This window comes from Mesoplodon mirus (genome assembly GCF_964341445.2).
Source record: "Mesoplodon mirus genome assembly, chromosome: 5".
In the NCBI taxonomy this organism is placed as follows: Eukaryota; Metazoa; Chordata; class Mammalia; order Artiodactyla; family Ziphiidae; genus Mesoplodon; species Mesoplodon mirus.
The window spans coordinates 86,118,265-86,135,913 of NC_138980.1; the positions used below are offsets into that span (position 1 = coordinate 86,118,265).

General features: G+C 44.3%; 1 protein-coding gene across 8 annotated transcripts in view; it reads right to left on the reverse strand.

The window, feature by feature from the left end:
* The window catches only part of TNFAIP8 (TNF alpha induced protein 8), a 125,460-nt gene that overhangs the window by 23,115 nt on the left and 84,696 nt on the right, over positions 1 to 17,649 (reverse strand). Inside the window, exon 1 of one of the 8 annotated variants that reach the window (XM_082621223.1) lies at positions 16,177 to 16,199. The exons of 5 other annotated variants lie outside the window; for them this stretch is intronic. Coding sequence is in view for 1 of the 3 variants with exons in the window: in XM_082621222.1 (XP_082477348.1) it covers positions 15,479 to 15,551 (73 nt within the window). In the remaining 2 variants the exon portion in view is untranslated. Of the gene's footprint in view, positions 1 to 3,335; positions 3,398 to 15,478; positions 16,108 to 16,176; positions 16,200 to 17,649 lie in introns of those variants that run through there. 2 more of the 8 variants (XM_082621222.1, XM_082621229.1) reach the window with 2 other exon arrangements.

The following is a 17,649-nucleotide window of genomic DNA, read 5'->3' on the forward strand; positions in this document are numbered from 1 at the left end:
GCACCATGGATGATATAACCACCTACCGAGCACACTCCCCTCCTGGACCTAAAACCCAGACAGCAAGGCCAGATGATGACTCATCATCAATGTTTGGATGATCCATCAATCTCATGAAAATAGCAGAGGTTTAAATTCTGCAAAATATTTTACCCCCTGGACCATATGTCTACCCTCACACTTCATTGGTTACCAAGCATTTTCCATTTCCCTACACTGCGCCCAACATCATAAAAACTAGAAGAGTCTTGCCACAACAAGGCGACAAAGATAGAGAAGTAGTCTTCACAACAAAGGTAGAGAAGATTAACATTTCAGATCAGGGAATCATTTTATTCAGTGAAAGTTTGGCTTGTATACACAGTTCCCCTTTTCCCACTGAAAACATCTGACTAGAACAGGTATAGGTTATTTGGAGCACAGGAGTCCTATATTTTTAAAAGACTTGATTTTTATCAAGTTCTAATCCAAGGCATAGCAGGGACTATTCTACTCTGTCCTGCTTCGAGCTCGAAAACAGAGAAGACAGTAAGGAGGACCACAGGAGAAGAAACATCATTTCAGAGTCACAGCCACATTCTGCTCAAGCATGGTAACTAGAATCCCGCTCTTTATAAATTTATGATTTATTTCTAAATTTGGCATATAAAGCTGAGTTGTCCCAAAGAACCATTACTGACCTCACCCTAACCCAAACTAAAAATATTTTGCATGCATTTTGTATTTTAAATCATCATTCCCTGGCAAGTTTCTTATTTGAAAAACAAATAGAAGCTCAAACACCTGCACAGAGTTAAGAGAAACACTTTTTTGTTGTTGTTGTTAGAGACTCTCATCTAATAAATGTCTCTAATTCAGCATTTCCAAAGAACATGGTAGGGCCTCCCTGGTGGCGCAGTGGTTGAGAGTCCGCCTGCCGATGCAGGGGATACGGGTTCGTGCCCCGGTCTGGGAGGATCCCATATGCCGCGGAGCGGCTGGGCCCGTGAGCCATGGCCGCTGGGCCTGCGCATCCGGAGCCTGTGCTCCGCAGCGGGGGAGGCCACAACAGTGAGGGGCCCGCATACCGCAAAAAAAAAAAAAAAAAAAAAAAAAAGAACATGGTATTAAGACTTCTTAAATCCCTAAGACCAAAAAGAAAAAAAAAATGCTGTTTAGAATAAGAAAGAAAGGAGAGAAGAAACTGTATTAGGAGAGGGAAAGTTATGTTATTTAGAGAGACAGCAAGACAAGATAAAATATGAAGTTGTCTTTGAAGTCCTGAAACAATAACTGTAGGCAGAGAGGTGCTAAAAAACCTTTTGGTATCTGTCAAAATAGTATAGATTCTTCCTAAGTTGCTAAGGGGGTATCTGACAAAAGAAATCGAAGAATCACTAGAATGATTGGAAATAACTTGGGGGAAAAAATGCTGCTTCAAGTAGACCTTAGATTCAAGAAGACAAGTCTTGAGTATATAGTTGTCTGGGCACGTCCTTGACGCTTTCAGTTTAAGCTGCTACATACGCAGGTGAAGATTATTTCCCCATTACCTACCTCAGAAGGGTGATGATTTCAAAGGAGCTAAAAATAAAGGAGGCAACAAGGAGAGAAAACTGACTCAAGCTGATTCTCACATCTATTCAAATATCCTCTTATTTCATTAAAAGAAAAAAAAAATCCACCAACACCATAAAGTTTCAATCTGCATAACAGAAAATGTCAGGTGAAGTGATGGCCTGGTAAAAGTGAGAAAGCCAAGTGGCTGCTGAGAGCTTCACACTTATCAGCCATGTTGAACTGAGTGACAAAGATCTATTCTGTCCAGAAATCCCCCACTTTATTTTTAAGCCTGGAAACTGGTTAGTCATATCTATACTGAACACTTCCTGTCCAGGGGCATGATGATGGCGACAAACTGCCAAGTTTAGTAGCTGCTTACATTCTGTCAATTGAGTCATTCATGGAATAAAAAACAGCATCAAACATTAAAAAACATCTGGCTAACTGAAGCTTTAAAAGATATACAAGGAAAACAGGTTTGACTATTTCACAGAATAAGGATAGATGGTGCCAGGGAAACAAAACAGAAAGAAAAGAACATACAATGTTACTCTAAGAGACTATTTTCTGGTAGTTTCTGTGATATTCCAGTATTACTACCAAATATAACAGTTCTCTCACTCCCCCTCTGGATGAAATAGTCCAATTGACATTCCACATCTTCATTTACAAAAATGCCCCAAGATGCAGAAAGATCTCAAGGAACTAAGCAACAACGACAGAATCAATTTATTCCTTTTTATGTTTAATTTTAATCTAATTATATTTTAAAGGAAGGGTCACCTGAGAATTTTAAAGAAACAAGAATACGAGGGCCTGAAATACAGATCAGGAATGTCTTTATCCACTGGTCAAACACCATAATGTTACATAAAAATCCCATCTTTGAGAAAGAGAGGAATACAATTAAGGATTGTAAGAATGACCCTTTCCCTAGCAGCCCTGAGGGCTATGTCAGGCTTCAGTTATAATTTACCTGATTAACCCTTATACATGCTGAGACAAGCCCGCTGAAGTTCCACTGCTGAGAAGCACAAGGAACACCTCCCCGCCCCCCCCGCCCCCGCCCCAAGCGCTGGCAGAGGAACAGCCCCAAAGCATGCTGGGATGGACGGCGACGACAAGAACGTCAAGTAACAGCTCCTGCACTTCCAGGGTTATCCCCTTGATCATCAAGTCAGAGCAAATGATCGTGTGAGCCAAATAATGGACACCAGCTCTGCCCATAAAAACCCTCCGCCTGAGATTCTTCAGTGAGCTTGCTCACTTAGCAAGTGAGACTTGCTAATGAGTGAAGCCCGCAGAAATTAGGCGCAGCTTCATTGGGGGAACGGGTGACGATGGTTTTCTCCTCCTCCAACAGCCATGCACTAAAGGTCCCACTGGCCTTCCATCCAAAGGATGGTACGGTACGGCTGACTGCTTTGAGAGGACTCTGCCGGGCTGGCATTACTGCTTTTCTAATTCATCGTCTGCCATTGGCAAGCTTTTTGAGGAAATCATTTTTATAACCCGGTAGAAAGTCACTAGGAATCCAAGCCAACACAACACAGCCCTTGCTTCAGACCGGCCCAATTTAGCCATTGGAAAAGCAGCAGCATTCCTCAATGTCACGTCCTTGTTTATGGGCCCCTGCATTAATCCTGCCTGAGAAGAACTGGAGTGCTTGTGTGTCCTCCAAACGCCACTATGTTCACGGGCTCCAAGCTGCATCTTAACTTTGGAGACCAGCACTCCTTCATACCTCCTGTTAACTGCACAAGCAAACAAAATAAACTGCCAAAACTTCTCACCTCAGTCACGGTGGTCTCTTGCCTCTCTAGTGTTGCATAAATTATCTTTTTTTTTTTTTTTCCATTTCCAAGTTATTTCCTTACACCTCCCTTCCCCTCTCTCTCTTAGGAGGCTCCGCATCAAGTCTGGGTCCCACCCTGTGCCTGCCACTGCCTGCCATTCCCCCTCCCTCCCACTCACTATTTCTTCCTCATTGTTCCCTTGAAATGTCAAAACCTGCCAAATGGCCACTCCCTCGACTTCCTTCACTATTCTTTTTCCCAGCAGTTCTTCTCCTTCCCTTTTGTTGGCGCTACTGGCCCCTGAATTCTACCTCCTTGGAAACTCTGGAGAGACTCCTTCTTTAATTATCTCCTTTGTCTGAAGAACCTGAGTCCACGGTTTAGACTTGTGATACTGGAGGGGGGTGCATTTTCATTCTAGCTGTTTCATAACTGACTTAATTCTAATTTTAACCCTCAAAGGTGAAAATGGTTTTGTAAGTGCTTTACAATAAGGAGAACAGTCAGTGCGCTAATACTTTACTGTTATCAGGTAACTTTTCAGAAGAAAAACATTCTTTGGAGCAAGCCCATCCTTGCTTGCTTTTTACAGAATGGGAAATGAGTACTTCTTAACCAGGTAAATATTGTAGGTAGGCCACGGGTGAGTTCTGTCTTTGTGATTATAAGTCTCCTTATTTATCCAGCACCTCCTGGGTGAAGCTGTCTAATCAATGATACAAGCATTATCTCATTGGTGCTCACCTCAGGAGAGATTAAAAATTCCTCAGAATGGCTCAACTTACTAGTGTGGCTCAAATCCTATTTAACATGTAAAAGCCTAAAACCCTCAGAGCTTCAGAGTATATGTCAAATCTAGGGTACCCCTGGCAGAACCACCAGTGGTTTTCCAAAACATGCATTCCTGTCATATGGAGAAAAAATAAATAAATAAAATGGGGCAGAGAGGAAGTGAAGGTGAAAGGGAAGAGAGAAAAATTCCCTAATTCTCAGACTGGCCAAAACTTTTTCCCAGTATGAAGAGCTGGATTAAATTTCCTACCTATATTCACTTCTTACCCTTAAGCACCAGGGCTGATTTTATGCAATGCCACAGGGAGAGGTCAGAGGTGATGGCGGTGGAGATCAGGAAGGAAGCTACTGGCAACTAGGACTTGGAAGGTCCTAGGATGATCAAAGTCTCCCTTCCTCAGGAGCCTGGGTGCTTGCTCACAGCTGGGGCAGTCATCCCCTGGGCCCTGCAGGCCTTCCCTCATTTCCTAGGGTGTCCACTAAATATTGATGGAACACTCATGAGGTATTCTTAGCAGATGAGCTCTTCAAATACAGGCTCAAAGCTTTTGCTGAGGCCCAAGGAGAAGACAGCAAAGCAATTTTCTACAGCACCTCTCTTTAGACATGGCTGACCACTGCCTCCATGGGGTTCTTATCCTCCTGGCTTCTAAAGCCCTGTTCTCTCCTTGGTTTCCTCCTACCTCTTGAGTGTCTCTATTTCTGTTTCCTTTACCGGATACATCTAGCTCTTTCCCTTATAAAAGTGGGTATTCTCAGAGACTAACTCCACAGACCAGCCCCCACCTCTCTCTTCAATCTTACCCTCAGAGATCACATAAGGGAAATCAATTCTCCTCTTCTGAGTGGAGAGTCACATACTTTTCTGCCCAGGGTCCTTTACCAGGGCTCAGCTGATCCTCCAGACCAACCCAGGGTTCTTGTCAGCTTAGTATTCCTACAACACTACTTTGCACCTACCCTATTCCAGCTCAAAACCCCCCGGTTCTTTACAATAATTGTGTTTGCCTCCTAAATGGTATCTCAGGTATGCTTTAGTCTAATGTCAATGCCTTCATTTTTCTAATGAGGAAACTGAAGTTCTGAGAGACTAATCAGCGACTGAAGGTTGCACAGACAACCAAGGGCAAAGTCAGGAGTACAGCTGGTCTCCTGATTCCCAGTGCCTTGTCTGCTACCCATAATGTCCCTCTGAGCAGCTTGGCTTCTAGGCTGGCGCCGTGTACCACTGCAATACAGCCCACCAACGCTGCCCATGAACCCTCCACTCCACGCTGCCGTAAACCTCCTTCCTTCACTCTCCTCTGCTCTCCCCTAAAGGGCCTTGCTGAAGTCCCAGCTAACCCCTCTGTGAAGGCACTGCTGCCCACGACAATGTCTGGTGAACACTCTCTCCTCTAGATTCTCAAAGGGTCTGCTGCCCCATCTTCTGACCTGTACCCATCCTAAGCTCCCCATCATGTATTTTGTCCTATGAATGCACACGTCCTGTGTGTGATGGCCTGAACCAGGAGTTCTGTCAGGGCGGGGCCCTCTATACACACAATCTGCTTCTCCAGGCCCCGCCAGAGGAAGTACTAACTCAGCCAACATTTGTTGCTATGAGAATCCCAGGGAAGACAGCAGTGATTGAGGGAGAGAGACTGCACCTGGGAAACAGGACTGTCCATGGTGAGCAGAACAGCCTGTACTTCTGGGGACACCTCTGGTCCCCAGCTCCTCAGCCTAGCAGAGGGGGCCACATGAAAACATATACCTGGGCCAGGTGAGCTGGCATCAAGGATACATGGCAGGTCACACGGGAAGGAAAGTTCATGAATTCCTTATTTTCTTCCTGACAGTCAACCCTGACTTGGGGACATGAGGTCTTAAGGCTTCAGGCCTCAAGCTGTCCTGGTCACTTAGGGCATTACGCTTAGTGGCCTCTATGCTTTAGCATTTCCTTGGAAGAAACTTTACTCCCAGTTATCTATAAAATTAAATGTTGTTTGTCACGATGAAGCTGGAGACTGAATTCTAATGTAAGTCCACAGACGATGTTATGTATACAAACACAAACCCCCATACATCTTTAAAACCGTAAATACCATAGGTACCAACCTAACAACACAGGATTTACAGTCTTACAGATTCTCGGAGCAGCACTCCCTCAGCTGCTGACCCACCCTGCGGTCAGTCACTCAGGACACACTACAGATCTACGCCTAACTCTCCTTCAAGGTTTAGAACAAGATTTAAAACACATGATAAATATAATTGACATTGCTATATCTTATATACGAAATCTTTTTTTTTTTTTTTTTTTATAATGGTATGCGGGCCTCTCACTGTTGTGGCCTCTCCCGTTGTGGAACACAGGCTCCGGATGCAAAGGCTCAGCGGCCACTGTTCACGGGCCCAGCCGCTCCACGGCATGTGGGATCTTCCCGGACCGGGGCACGAACCCGTGTCCCCTGCATTGGCAGGCGGACTCTCAACCACAGTGCCACCAGGGAAGCTCACGAAAATTTTTAAGAGAGTAAATCCTAAGAGCTCTCATCACAAGGAAAAAAAATTTTTCCTGTTTCTTTAAATTTGTATCTATATGAGATGACAGATATTCACTAAACTTATTGTGATAATCATTTCATGATGGTAAGTCAAATCATTATGCTGTACACCTTTAACTTACACAGTGCTGCATGTCAATTATATCTTAACAAAACTGGAAGAAAAAAGATCTAAGCAATTGCTCTTTCAGGTATCTCGATCAGCGGCGGGGGGAGCAGTGGGCTGCTTCTCAAAAAAAAGAACATGTTCTGACTCCCAGCATGCACCAGGCCCACAGTGCTCCGGGGAAAACCAGGCTGTGGGCTGCCCATCTGCTCCTGCAACTGCATGTCCAGTGTCTAATGCCCACTCCCTTCCCACCCACATACATGCACACCTTCTCCCCAAGGAAGAGCACCCCTGCCCAACCAACTACTGAGCTAATTTTCCTGAGTGATGTTCTCAAAGGAATGAAAACAAGTGAGCTCACTGTTAAATTGCCTCTCACTCAGTCTATCACCTTCAAAACCAGGGATCTAAAAGGATCTATTGCAGAGCTAAATTTTATTTCACAATGCCTCATCTTTTACTTTCCTGAGGTACACATAAGAGAAGGTGAAATAAATTCCCCCAAAAGGTAATGAATGACACCCACACAAACAGATTAGGTTGTCCTGCTTCCAGGAGATCTCATGCAAAAATCCGGGATGCCGAAACCTAGGCTTGCAAAATTTCTTGTTTGCCAAACAGGCACAACGTGGGTAGAAAGGGCCTAAACATCACCTCTCTGGGCCTCAGTTCCTCATTTCTAAATGAAGAGGTTAGACGAAAGGACCTGCAAAGTTGCTTTTAACGCTAAAGCATGGTGACTGGGGAATCCCCTGGCAGTCCAGTTAGGGCTCTACCCTCTCACTGCTGATGGCCTGGATTCAATCCCTGGTCAGGGAACTAAAATCCCACTGTACAAGCTGTGCAGTGCGGCCAGAAAAAAAAATTCATGGTGATTCTACTTGTATTTGTAGGGGGAATCATTTTAATTATAAAAGGCTTCTCGCTGTACATCTTCCTTAAATATTGCAGATATATATACTGATTTGATTTTTTTAAAAATTCAGCTTATACTATCTTTTTAGGCACAATCTACTGAATGAAGTATACGACCATGTTCATCTCAATGTTTCTCAAGTTGTTAGCATCTTTCTCATACAGATGGAAATGTTGGCAAACGGTTTGTGGCAAATCTAGCCACTGCATTATGCTGAAATGAAATCAGTGGGCCCCAAGACTTCCTCTCACCCTACTGCATTCTCTTTTACCCACCCATTTTTTGGTTACTTCCTGGATTATCAGCAACCAGGAGCAGGGAATTTGGTTTTTGTTTTTGTTCTTTTTTGGCTGCACCGAGCAGCATGCGGGATCTTAGTTCCCGGACCAGGGATCAAACCCGCGCCCCCTGAAGTGGAAGCATGGAGCCTTAACCACTGGACTTCCAGGGAAGTCCCAGGAGCAGGGAAGTTAATCATCCCTGTTTATCCTGGTTGTTCCAAGGCATCCTAATGTGAGGACAAGAAAGGTGTGATGCAAATTCAGTCTGATGAAAATTTCAGAAGTGAGGAAGAAAAAGGCCCCGGTATAATTTGGCTTACAGAGCTGGGGGTGTCAGGCAATACCAGGTTATCAGTGATGTCCACTGTAGAGGAGACAGTATGGCACAGATCTCTAAATGGATTTTCCATTTTTAGTCCTTGTCAGCACATTGCGCTCCAAGGCTAATGACTATATAAAAGGAAACAATCACATCAAAGTCCAGTGTTTTAGAGCACAGGCTGCACCTTCTACATTATAAATGACATCAAGGTCAGCTGCACCAAGTGCTGTGCATTTCGTCAGAGCCAAACTACTGCTTCACCTCTGAACTCATCATTCCCTGTGCAGAGCAAGGGCTAGGGAAGGGAGGGGAAAGGGGAGAACACCGGTATGGTAATGCTTAGCAATGAACATGATTATCTAAAACAGGGAGGACACCACCTGGTGTGGGCAGCTTAAACGATACCACTGAGCTTTCTGATTATAGAAGAGGATATTAATAAATCACCACCATGGAACTGAACTTTTCTATGATCAATACTTTGACAGGTATTGGTTCCCTTCTTTGTAGTGGAAGTCTCTACTTTTTGTCTCCTTGAAGATTTAAAATTCCTGGGAGGTGGGGTAATGCTGACCACGAGATCCCGGCAAGGTTCTGCAAGGCACGTGGGCTGGAGGGGGCAGCAAAGCTCAGGCATACCTTGTCCTGGCACTTGACTGATCTCAGTCACTTGACTGGCGCTCTGATTGATCCATTCCTGAAAACCCACCAGGAATTGGGACCCCAGCTCTGGCAGTCTCTAGCAAGATGGACTCAAAGCAACCTGGAGCTCAGAGAAACCACTGCAGAAGCACTGAGGAATAGATGAGGCACCTGTTAAATGATACTAAAGCTGAGGAGGGCTACAATTGAGAGTGCCAATGCCTGTGCACATGCCCAACAAATTAACATATTATCAGGGGGCATGACGAATTAAGTGAGTAGAACACAACTGTGCTGAGAATCACTCACATGTGTATATAGTCCTTGCAGATTTTAAAGAAACTTGAAACTCAGTGGATACTACAAAGTCACCCCGTTGTAATAACTTAACACACACGTAATTGAACCTTGCTTCACATCAGTGACCTGAGGAATCCAAGCCCTCCGTTCTCAAGCTCGCCACTGGCTCAGAAAGTGAGGTCCCTCTCTTGTCCCACAGGAACTCTGGTCCCTCTTGCTGCGGTAGGCTCCAGGTACCTCCCACCCAGTCCTGCTGGGTTCCTAAATCTCCTGCATCAGGGGTAGAAGGATGTACTCAAGCCTGGGCTCTTCTCTTTCTCCTCTAAGACATCTGGTCTCTCCACTCCTGTCTTCTCAAAAATGGGGTACAAGTGGACACAGGACCACAGAGAGCATCCTCCTGAGTGCCAAGATTACTCGAGGATGGGGGAGAGCAGCTTTTGGACACTCCTGGAAGTACCACATCACGGTTGAAAGCCCAGGGTCTATGGATAGTCGGCTTCCATTCAAATCTTGATTCTACCTTTTCTAGTTTTGTGGTTTCAGGCATGGTTTTTAACCTCTTTGAACCTTAGTTTTCTTAATTGTTATGTGGAACTAAAACAAAGGGTTATTAAACAAGTGTTAAATGAGATAATATACATAAACAGATGCTTAGCACTGTTCCTGGCACATGGAAGCACTCAATACATTTTAGTTTCAGAATGGTTTCTTCAGTCTTCAAGGCAATTTGAAATGTTCATAAGCCACCTTAGGTCCCAACCCCAGTGATCAAAGACACATGCTTGTTTTGCCTCTGCCATTAAAAGTACTTTAGTGGAGAATCTAAGAAACACTAAATAGATTTGTCCTCTAGTTTTGGAAGGCACTATTCCTGTAAAAGTGAGGCTAGACAACTTCTCAGCATTGCTCTAAAAAGTTTCATCATATCATGTAATCTCATTTTAAATTGATTAATTTGACAATGCTTTATTAGGCCCTACTATATAAAAGAGGCCCTAGGTCAAGCAAAAACAAAACAAAACATGCACACATGTTGCTCTCTGAAAAAACTTATAACGAAGTGGAGGCAAAGGAAAAGAAAATTAATAGCCATAATACATGAAAACATGGTACTACTGAGGGAAATACAGGGTATTATGGGAAGGCCATGAAAGATCATCTTCTCCAAACTGGGTCACTGGGTAAGTGAGACATTACCCACTTGAGGAGGGGCAAGAGAGTGATCCCCAAAAAAGAAACGACGTTTGTTGAGGGAACAAGGAAGTAAATAAACAGGGCAACACCAGGGTTGGATGAACCAGTCCAGTGGTGTGGTAGATGTCTGTTGCTGTTTTGGTGATCCATGTTAGAAGTCCCTTTCTATTTCTGAAGAAACGCTCATTTTGCAAGTGGTTGGAGGAGTCACACCCCTATCTCTCACTCCCAAAGCTGGAACCAGAAGTCCCCTCTCCCACAGGCAGCAAGGGGCAAGGACACAATCTAGCACTGACAAATCAGCTGGCTTATTTCTGAGATTTTTAAATGTCGAGGATGACCAAATATTCAGTCACATCTGGAGTCCCATCAGTGACAGAACTGAAAAATATACAGGAGGCCAAGGCCACGGTGAGGTCCTAATCAGGAGATTCTTGGCTGCATTTCCTGATGCATTTTTTCAGAGGCTAATTCTTTTTGTGGATCTGTGAACTATCCGATATACTTTCAATACCTTCTTCAGCTCATAATAGCAGGAATCAACTTCCATTTCTTTCAACCAAGAACCCTGATGAGAGAAGTAGTTATTGTAATCATGAGGGTACAAACGCTGAGGGCTTGAACCAAGGCAGGGGCCAGGAAGGTGAAGAGAAGGAGATGCGTTCAACAGATAATGAGGAGGATGAAGTGCCAGGTGGAAGCTGAAGATAAAGGAGAGCGTAGGGACAAGGACAACTTACAGATTTGTAGTTTGGAAGCCAAAAAGAGTGCAGTGATATTCAGTGATGATACAAAAGGAGGATCAGATTTGTGAAGAGTAGGAAATGATGGGCTCAGTGTAGACCTGTTGAATGTGACACCTATTTGACATTCACTAAAGCATGGTGTTTACCTGGACTCACAGACATAGAAAACAAACTTATGGTTACCAGAGGGGAAAGTGGGTGGGAGGGATAAATTAGGAGCTTGGGATAAACTACTATATATAAAATAGATAACCAACAAGGTCCTATTGTATAGCACAGGGAGCTATATTCAATATCTTATAATAAACTATAATGGAAAAGAATATGAAATATATATGCATACTGAATCACTTTGCTGTACACCAGAAACTAACACAACATTGTAAACCAACTATACTTCAATTAAAAAAAAAAAAAAAGCATGGTGTTTACCAGGCAGCTGGCTGTACAGATGGCTCTTAGAAAAGCCCAGGCTGGAGGTCTAGGAGATTAGAAAGAAACAGCTAGAAAAAGGAAGTGAAATCAGGAGAGTGTAGAGGCATAGGAACTAAGGAAAGAGTTTAGGACTGCAGGGACACTGGTCTTCTAGTGTCAAATGCTGCAGAAAAAGGTCAAGATCAGGCCGAAAATATGAATGCTGGGTCACTGGTGATTTTAGCATCTCGGAAATCACCGGTGATTTGGGCAATTTCAACGGAGTAGTGGAGAAAAAGACAGATTTCAGTGGATGAGGGATGACAAAGAGTGAGAAAGTAGGAACCATGCAAAAGGTAAAAAAAAAAAAAAAAAGCAGGTTCATTTTAAAGGAGAAATAAGTGCTTAAAATTAACAAAGTACTGAGGATTACCTTTAAAAAATGAAGATCATTCATTCATTTTATAAGTACTGAATGATCACCTCTCACTGTATAGGTCTTGGAGACATAGCGGGGGGAATAAAACAGACACAGTCTTGCCCTCAAGAGCTTGTGGTCTAGAGAAAGATGCTAAACAACGTGGTGAGTACCAGTGAGGAAAAGATTAGGTGTCCTGAGAGTCAGCAGTAAGGGGATCTTAATTTAAGTTGGAGGTTCAGAAAGAGCCTCTCCAAAGACCTGACCAGGAAAAGAGGGTCAGGTGGGGAGAAGGATTTCGGGCAGAAAGACCATCAAGTGCCAACAACCCAAAGTAGGGAGCTTGAGCCCATCTATACACAGAAGGGAAGGAGCCAGGAAAGACATGGGGCCAACTGATGCAGTTAGGAGCCCAGGGTGGAAGGAGTGGCCTCCGCAGCAGGAACCACACCTGTTCCACAGACACCGGGAGGGTGGGTGTGTGTGAAGGTGAGTCTGTCAGTTTGGAAGCAGGAAGTTGGGGGGGGGGTGTCTAATGGCTACTGTTTTCTTTATGAAATAGCAGGCCTGGTGAGGCATGAGAGAGGTGGTGGCAGGAAGTGCTATTATGGGCAAGAGAGGAGGAGCTGAGCTCACTCACAGCTCAACCCTCCCAAAGCAACCCCTCCTTAATAATGGCTTCCTTGCTTTCTGGTACCAAAGCTTCAATAACCAGGACAGAGAAGCCCCAGATTCCTTGAGGCTTGGCACTAGAAAGATCTTCTGAGATCTTAGCTGCCATTCATGTTCCCTACTTTATAATTAAGTAATTTACTCAACAGGAATCAATTAAATGCCAAAAATATGGCCATCAACCCATCTCCTCAGGAAGCCCCTATCCACTGGAAACTGTTGATATCCTTCTTTCAATGGCCTTCCCCAATTTAACAAAGTAGGCTTCTTCCTTCCTTTCTCTTGCTTTCCTATTCATATTATGTCTGGATATCTTAAACTCATTCAGCTTTTAATAAAGTGAGGTCTGGTTTTTTTTTTTTCTCTCTGTTTAATACTCAAGCACAATCACCTATTCATTTGTAAGGCAAAATTAAATCAATTCTATAGGAGGTGGCTATTGACCAAGGATGAAGGTTCAGCACTCCTGGCACAGAGTCAAGTACGTCCTAAACTATGATGGCTTAACAATATCCCCAGTCATTTGCTTCTACATTCACTCACATACACAAATATGTTGGCCTCCAAGGATTTCTAAATCCGACTTGATATTTTTTTCAGATTCAACCCCAAACAAAGTATACTAGTCTCAAACTGTGGTTCAGAATAATGACTTAAAAGTATCTCTCATTACAGCAAGTCAGGCATGAAGCATCCAACGGCAGTTTTCTTGTAATGCAGACATTGTGGAGAGTTTGTGGTGATCTCATACTAAACGGGACACATTAAGTCCACAAGGAGAAAAAAAAAAGCTAAGGAGAGGGGACAGGATTAGTAAGGATAGAGAATAAAGATAACTGGAGCTATTTAAACAGCATTGCTCCTTTCTGAGTGGTGGTAGCTAAATGGAGGGTTCTAGATCACAGCCAACAACCAGTCTTGCCAGAACTGCCAGGGACACACACACACACATGCACACACACACACAAAACACACATATATACACAGACACTCATCCTTTATTTCCTGGCAGAAGCTACCATGATTCCATTTGTTAATGAAGTATTTATTCAATCTCCCTCAAGAGTTATTCCATATCCTACCCTAACTGCCATCAATTTAAAACTCTAGCACCTCATATTATTTTAAAAGAAACATTCTGAGCTTTCTGTAAAAAGCAGAGGCAGGATAATTTGCTACAGATCTGTAGACTGTAAATGATGGAAAGTGGAGGGGTAAGGTAAGGAACAAGGTGGGGTGCACATTAAAAAACCTCTTCACACTCCAGTTTTCAGGCTTGCAAAGGGTGAGCTGGGAAGGAGAGAAGAATGTGGGTGCTGTTAGATGAATGTATCATATGCTTTGGGATACTGTTGTCCACTTTCTCCCCACTCCCTTTTTTTCAAAAGAAAAAAACATGCCTGGGAGAAAAAGACCAATGTAAGTGCTACTCGTAATTCATATAAAAGTTCACCACTGGATTCGCTCAGCCCGTTTCCTATTTGCCTCCGACTACTTGTGACTTACGTAAATTGCTGTCTAAAAGACAGAACAGAAAAGCCTCCATCAGCACAAAGCTCCATCAGGACAGACTCCGCGGCAGCAAGAAAACATTAACCCCCCAAACTCCACATCAAGCTCAAAAACAATGCTCCTGGCTGTCATTTTTCATTCACACCAGCCCCATATTTCTTTTAAACAAGCCTGTTTTTATTGACTGCTTCCTTCACACAGCATAATAAAGTAGACGTCAGCCCACACAGACTACATCTTGAAACACAGGGCTTTACTTTGGGGATGGGACTCACTAAAAGAAGAGGACAAGTTTCAAAGGCTCTCCCTGATAGCTACCAAATGGGGAAACGATGTGGCTCCTTTCTGTTCCTCACGCTCCCAGAGCTGCTGTGATTGACTTGAAATTCACCAGTTTCCCAAGAGGCTACTTGAAAAGAAAAGAAATTTCACAATCTTGAACAGTCCCCCAACTATCCCTATTCCTACCTCAACTTACAAGAGGACTTTTGTATACATAAAATTTCAGGAAACAAAGCATACAAACACTCACACACAAATAAACTCCCCGAACTAACAGCAGCGTATAATTGTGTTTTGGTTGGAGCTTTTCCAGCCCTGTCACCCGCTCTCTGTTAGGAGTAAATGAAACCCTTTGCTTTGGCAAAGCTGGAAACAGACAAACTCTCTTCAGTTTCAAGCTGCACAAGGCCTCCCTCATCTCTCAGCCCCCTTAAAGCCTTCAACAAAATAAATTCACTGCTGAACAGCCAACAAGAAAATAAAAACAAAAAGCAAAAAAACAACCTATTCCCCAAATACAGATCTTTCACTTCTCCCCCCCCCCCACGCAGCTTCCCCTTTTAGCCGGAAACACACAACGTTTCCAATTTCTGAAACCCTTTTTCAAGAGACCCTTGAGTCTTAAGGCTCTTCCAGGGGATCTGGCTTTCGGCTGTCCTGATGCAGGCAGGCAGCGCTCTTCCAAGTACATTTTGCGTTCTTGGAGTCAATACTGGGGCTGTTTCGTTTCCAGAGAAATCTAGAAAGCAGCTTTTAGTGGGCTGGCTGAGCTAGGTCCGACTCTTCCTCCCCTCCCCTTTGAACGGCCGCGGGGTGAGAAGGGTCCAGGATTCGGCACATTCGGCTCTAACTGAGCAGCGAAGGCGCAGGGAGAGTGGACAAAGTACCCACCGCTCACTTTTAAATTCCGATCTGCTCCCCTACTCCGCCCTACTTCCACATTCCTCCGCAGAATCTGGCGGGGCCCCCAGCAAAATCAAACTCGTACCTTCCTTCGATTCTTCTGCTTCGGAGTGCATGGTGTCAGGGTAAGCGGCGGCAGAAGCGACTGCCGCTGACATGGACGAGCTGCAAATTTGCTCGGCAGCCCAAACCCGCACACGACGGAAAATAAAAGGAAGGAAAGCCACTAAAATCAAAACCTCCGCGGGGCGGGAGGGCTGGTTCTGGTGCAGGGATTTTCAGGGGGAAAGTTCTGCAAGAGTGACGAATCGCGTCTCAGCTGGGCGGCGGGAGTCCGCCCCCGGGGCGCGCGCCCCAGCCCGTCGCCGGCGACCTGGCGGCTGGTGGCCGGGCGCACGCAGGTGGGGCTGACTTTGTGGAGGGGCCGGGCAGAGGGGTGCCGGCCGCCAGGACCCCGGACGGGCCATGCCTGGTAAATCAATGTGCAGGGAAGAAAAAAGACCCATCTCGGCGCGCGCTGCTGTTTTACATAAGGCATGAACGCATACGCAGTCCAAAGAATGCTTCTCCATCTTTAAGTTACATTTTTCGACGCCCATTTAACTTTCTGTATCTTGGGGTTTTATACGCCCAAAATGAAGGATTTTAAAGCCGCTCGGTTTTATACGTTATTTTTGTAGTAAAGTAACGTGGATATTGGTCCATGTGCCTGGAAGATACCTGCTTCACAAGCCCAAGAGGGGGGCCTTTATCAGAAAGTGGGGTGTAGCCTCCACCCCTTACCTTTGCGCAGGAAAAGCAGACAAGGCGGCTTTCTCATCCGTATAACCCGGGCGAGCACTTCTACTCAAACCCCAACCCAGGAGCACTAACTCCTCTGCAGTTACGCAAGGGCCATCCCCCAGACGGAGGGGGCGATTCCCTCCCCGCGCTAATCGCAACTACCAGGGATAAATTCCTTCCAAAAAGCCGAAAGAGGAGGCGTGGGTGGGGAGGTAGTCAGGCTTTTGAAATGCTGATAGAATAAAGAGGCTGGAGAGCCTGGAGGACAGATCTCAATTCTGCCCCCTGGTCGGGTCCACAAGCTCCTACAACCAGCTGAGAGGAAGACGTTTTAGCTTTGTGAAACCTTAATTTTTCCGTCGGAGAATGGGAGACCAGAGCTGCCACCGACATACCTGTCTTATTGAGGTATTTTGCAGAGCATTCGTTTTATTACCAATCTAAGGCAACAGGTCCTCAAATAACATACCTGAAAGATTCAATAGGAAACTGTGAGAAAAGTTACATTCTTTTAATAAATTTATTTTCCAGCTGCTTTCTTTTTCTTCATTTCCCCCCTTTTTTTTAACATGGGCAAAAAACAAGAAAAGAGGCCCTATAGTAAATTTAATGAAAAGAATATACAACAGATATAAAGAATCTGAATTAAGATTTAGTTCTGCCATTTATTATTTGTATGACCTTGAGCAAATTATTTAACTTCTCTGGGCCCCCCCTTCCTCATCTGGAAAATGAGGATTAATAAATTTTATTTACTTCACAAATTTATGTTTGGTATTGAAGAAGGTAATATAAGCAAAAAGTGATATGAAAACCATAAAATCCTACACAGATTATTACAAACTACCGCCACCATTAAAAGTAAATTTTTGTAAAAGATATTCTTGGGTTTTATTTCAGTATTGGGTTTGAACAGAAAAGAAGTATTTATGCTATTCACAAGCAGTGAAGGCTATTATAAATATTAATATAAAGCCTAGATATTAAATCAGTTCCTACTGCTGAGTGATTCTAACAGGCATAAGACACCAAGAAGAATTTTATCTCAATTCTACTAAAAGGGCAGGATGATGAGAGGAAGACATAGCCAGTCAGAAAGGAGAAAAGAGGAGAAACATCTGGAAAATATCAGTATTGTGGAGCCTCCCGGAAACTGACCTCACCACCAAAAGGGTAACAGGCTGCACCCTTCCAAAAATCGCAGTTAACTGCAAGGTCCCCCCGCCACACATCCTGAGCTGCTAGGATGCATACCTTCACTTTGTAACTTCAGACTTACAGAGGAGACATGAAGGTCATTCTGAACCCAAAGAAAAGCTCCCTTACCGGTCAGAAGTGACCTTTCCTGTCTCATCCAAGGAATCATTCTGGAAGCCTCCCCACCTCAGCCCACACGAGCCATCTGTCCTTGCCCTCCCCCATAGCAGCCCAGACCTCCACAGATGTCTGCCAGGAGCCCTGCAGGATCTCACC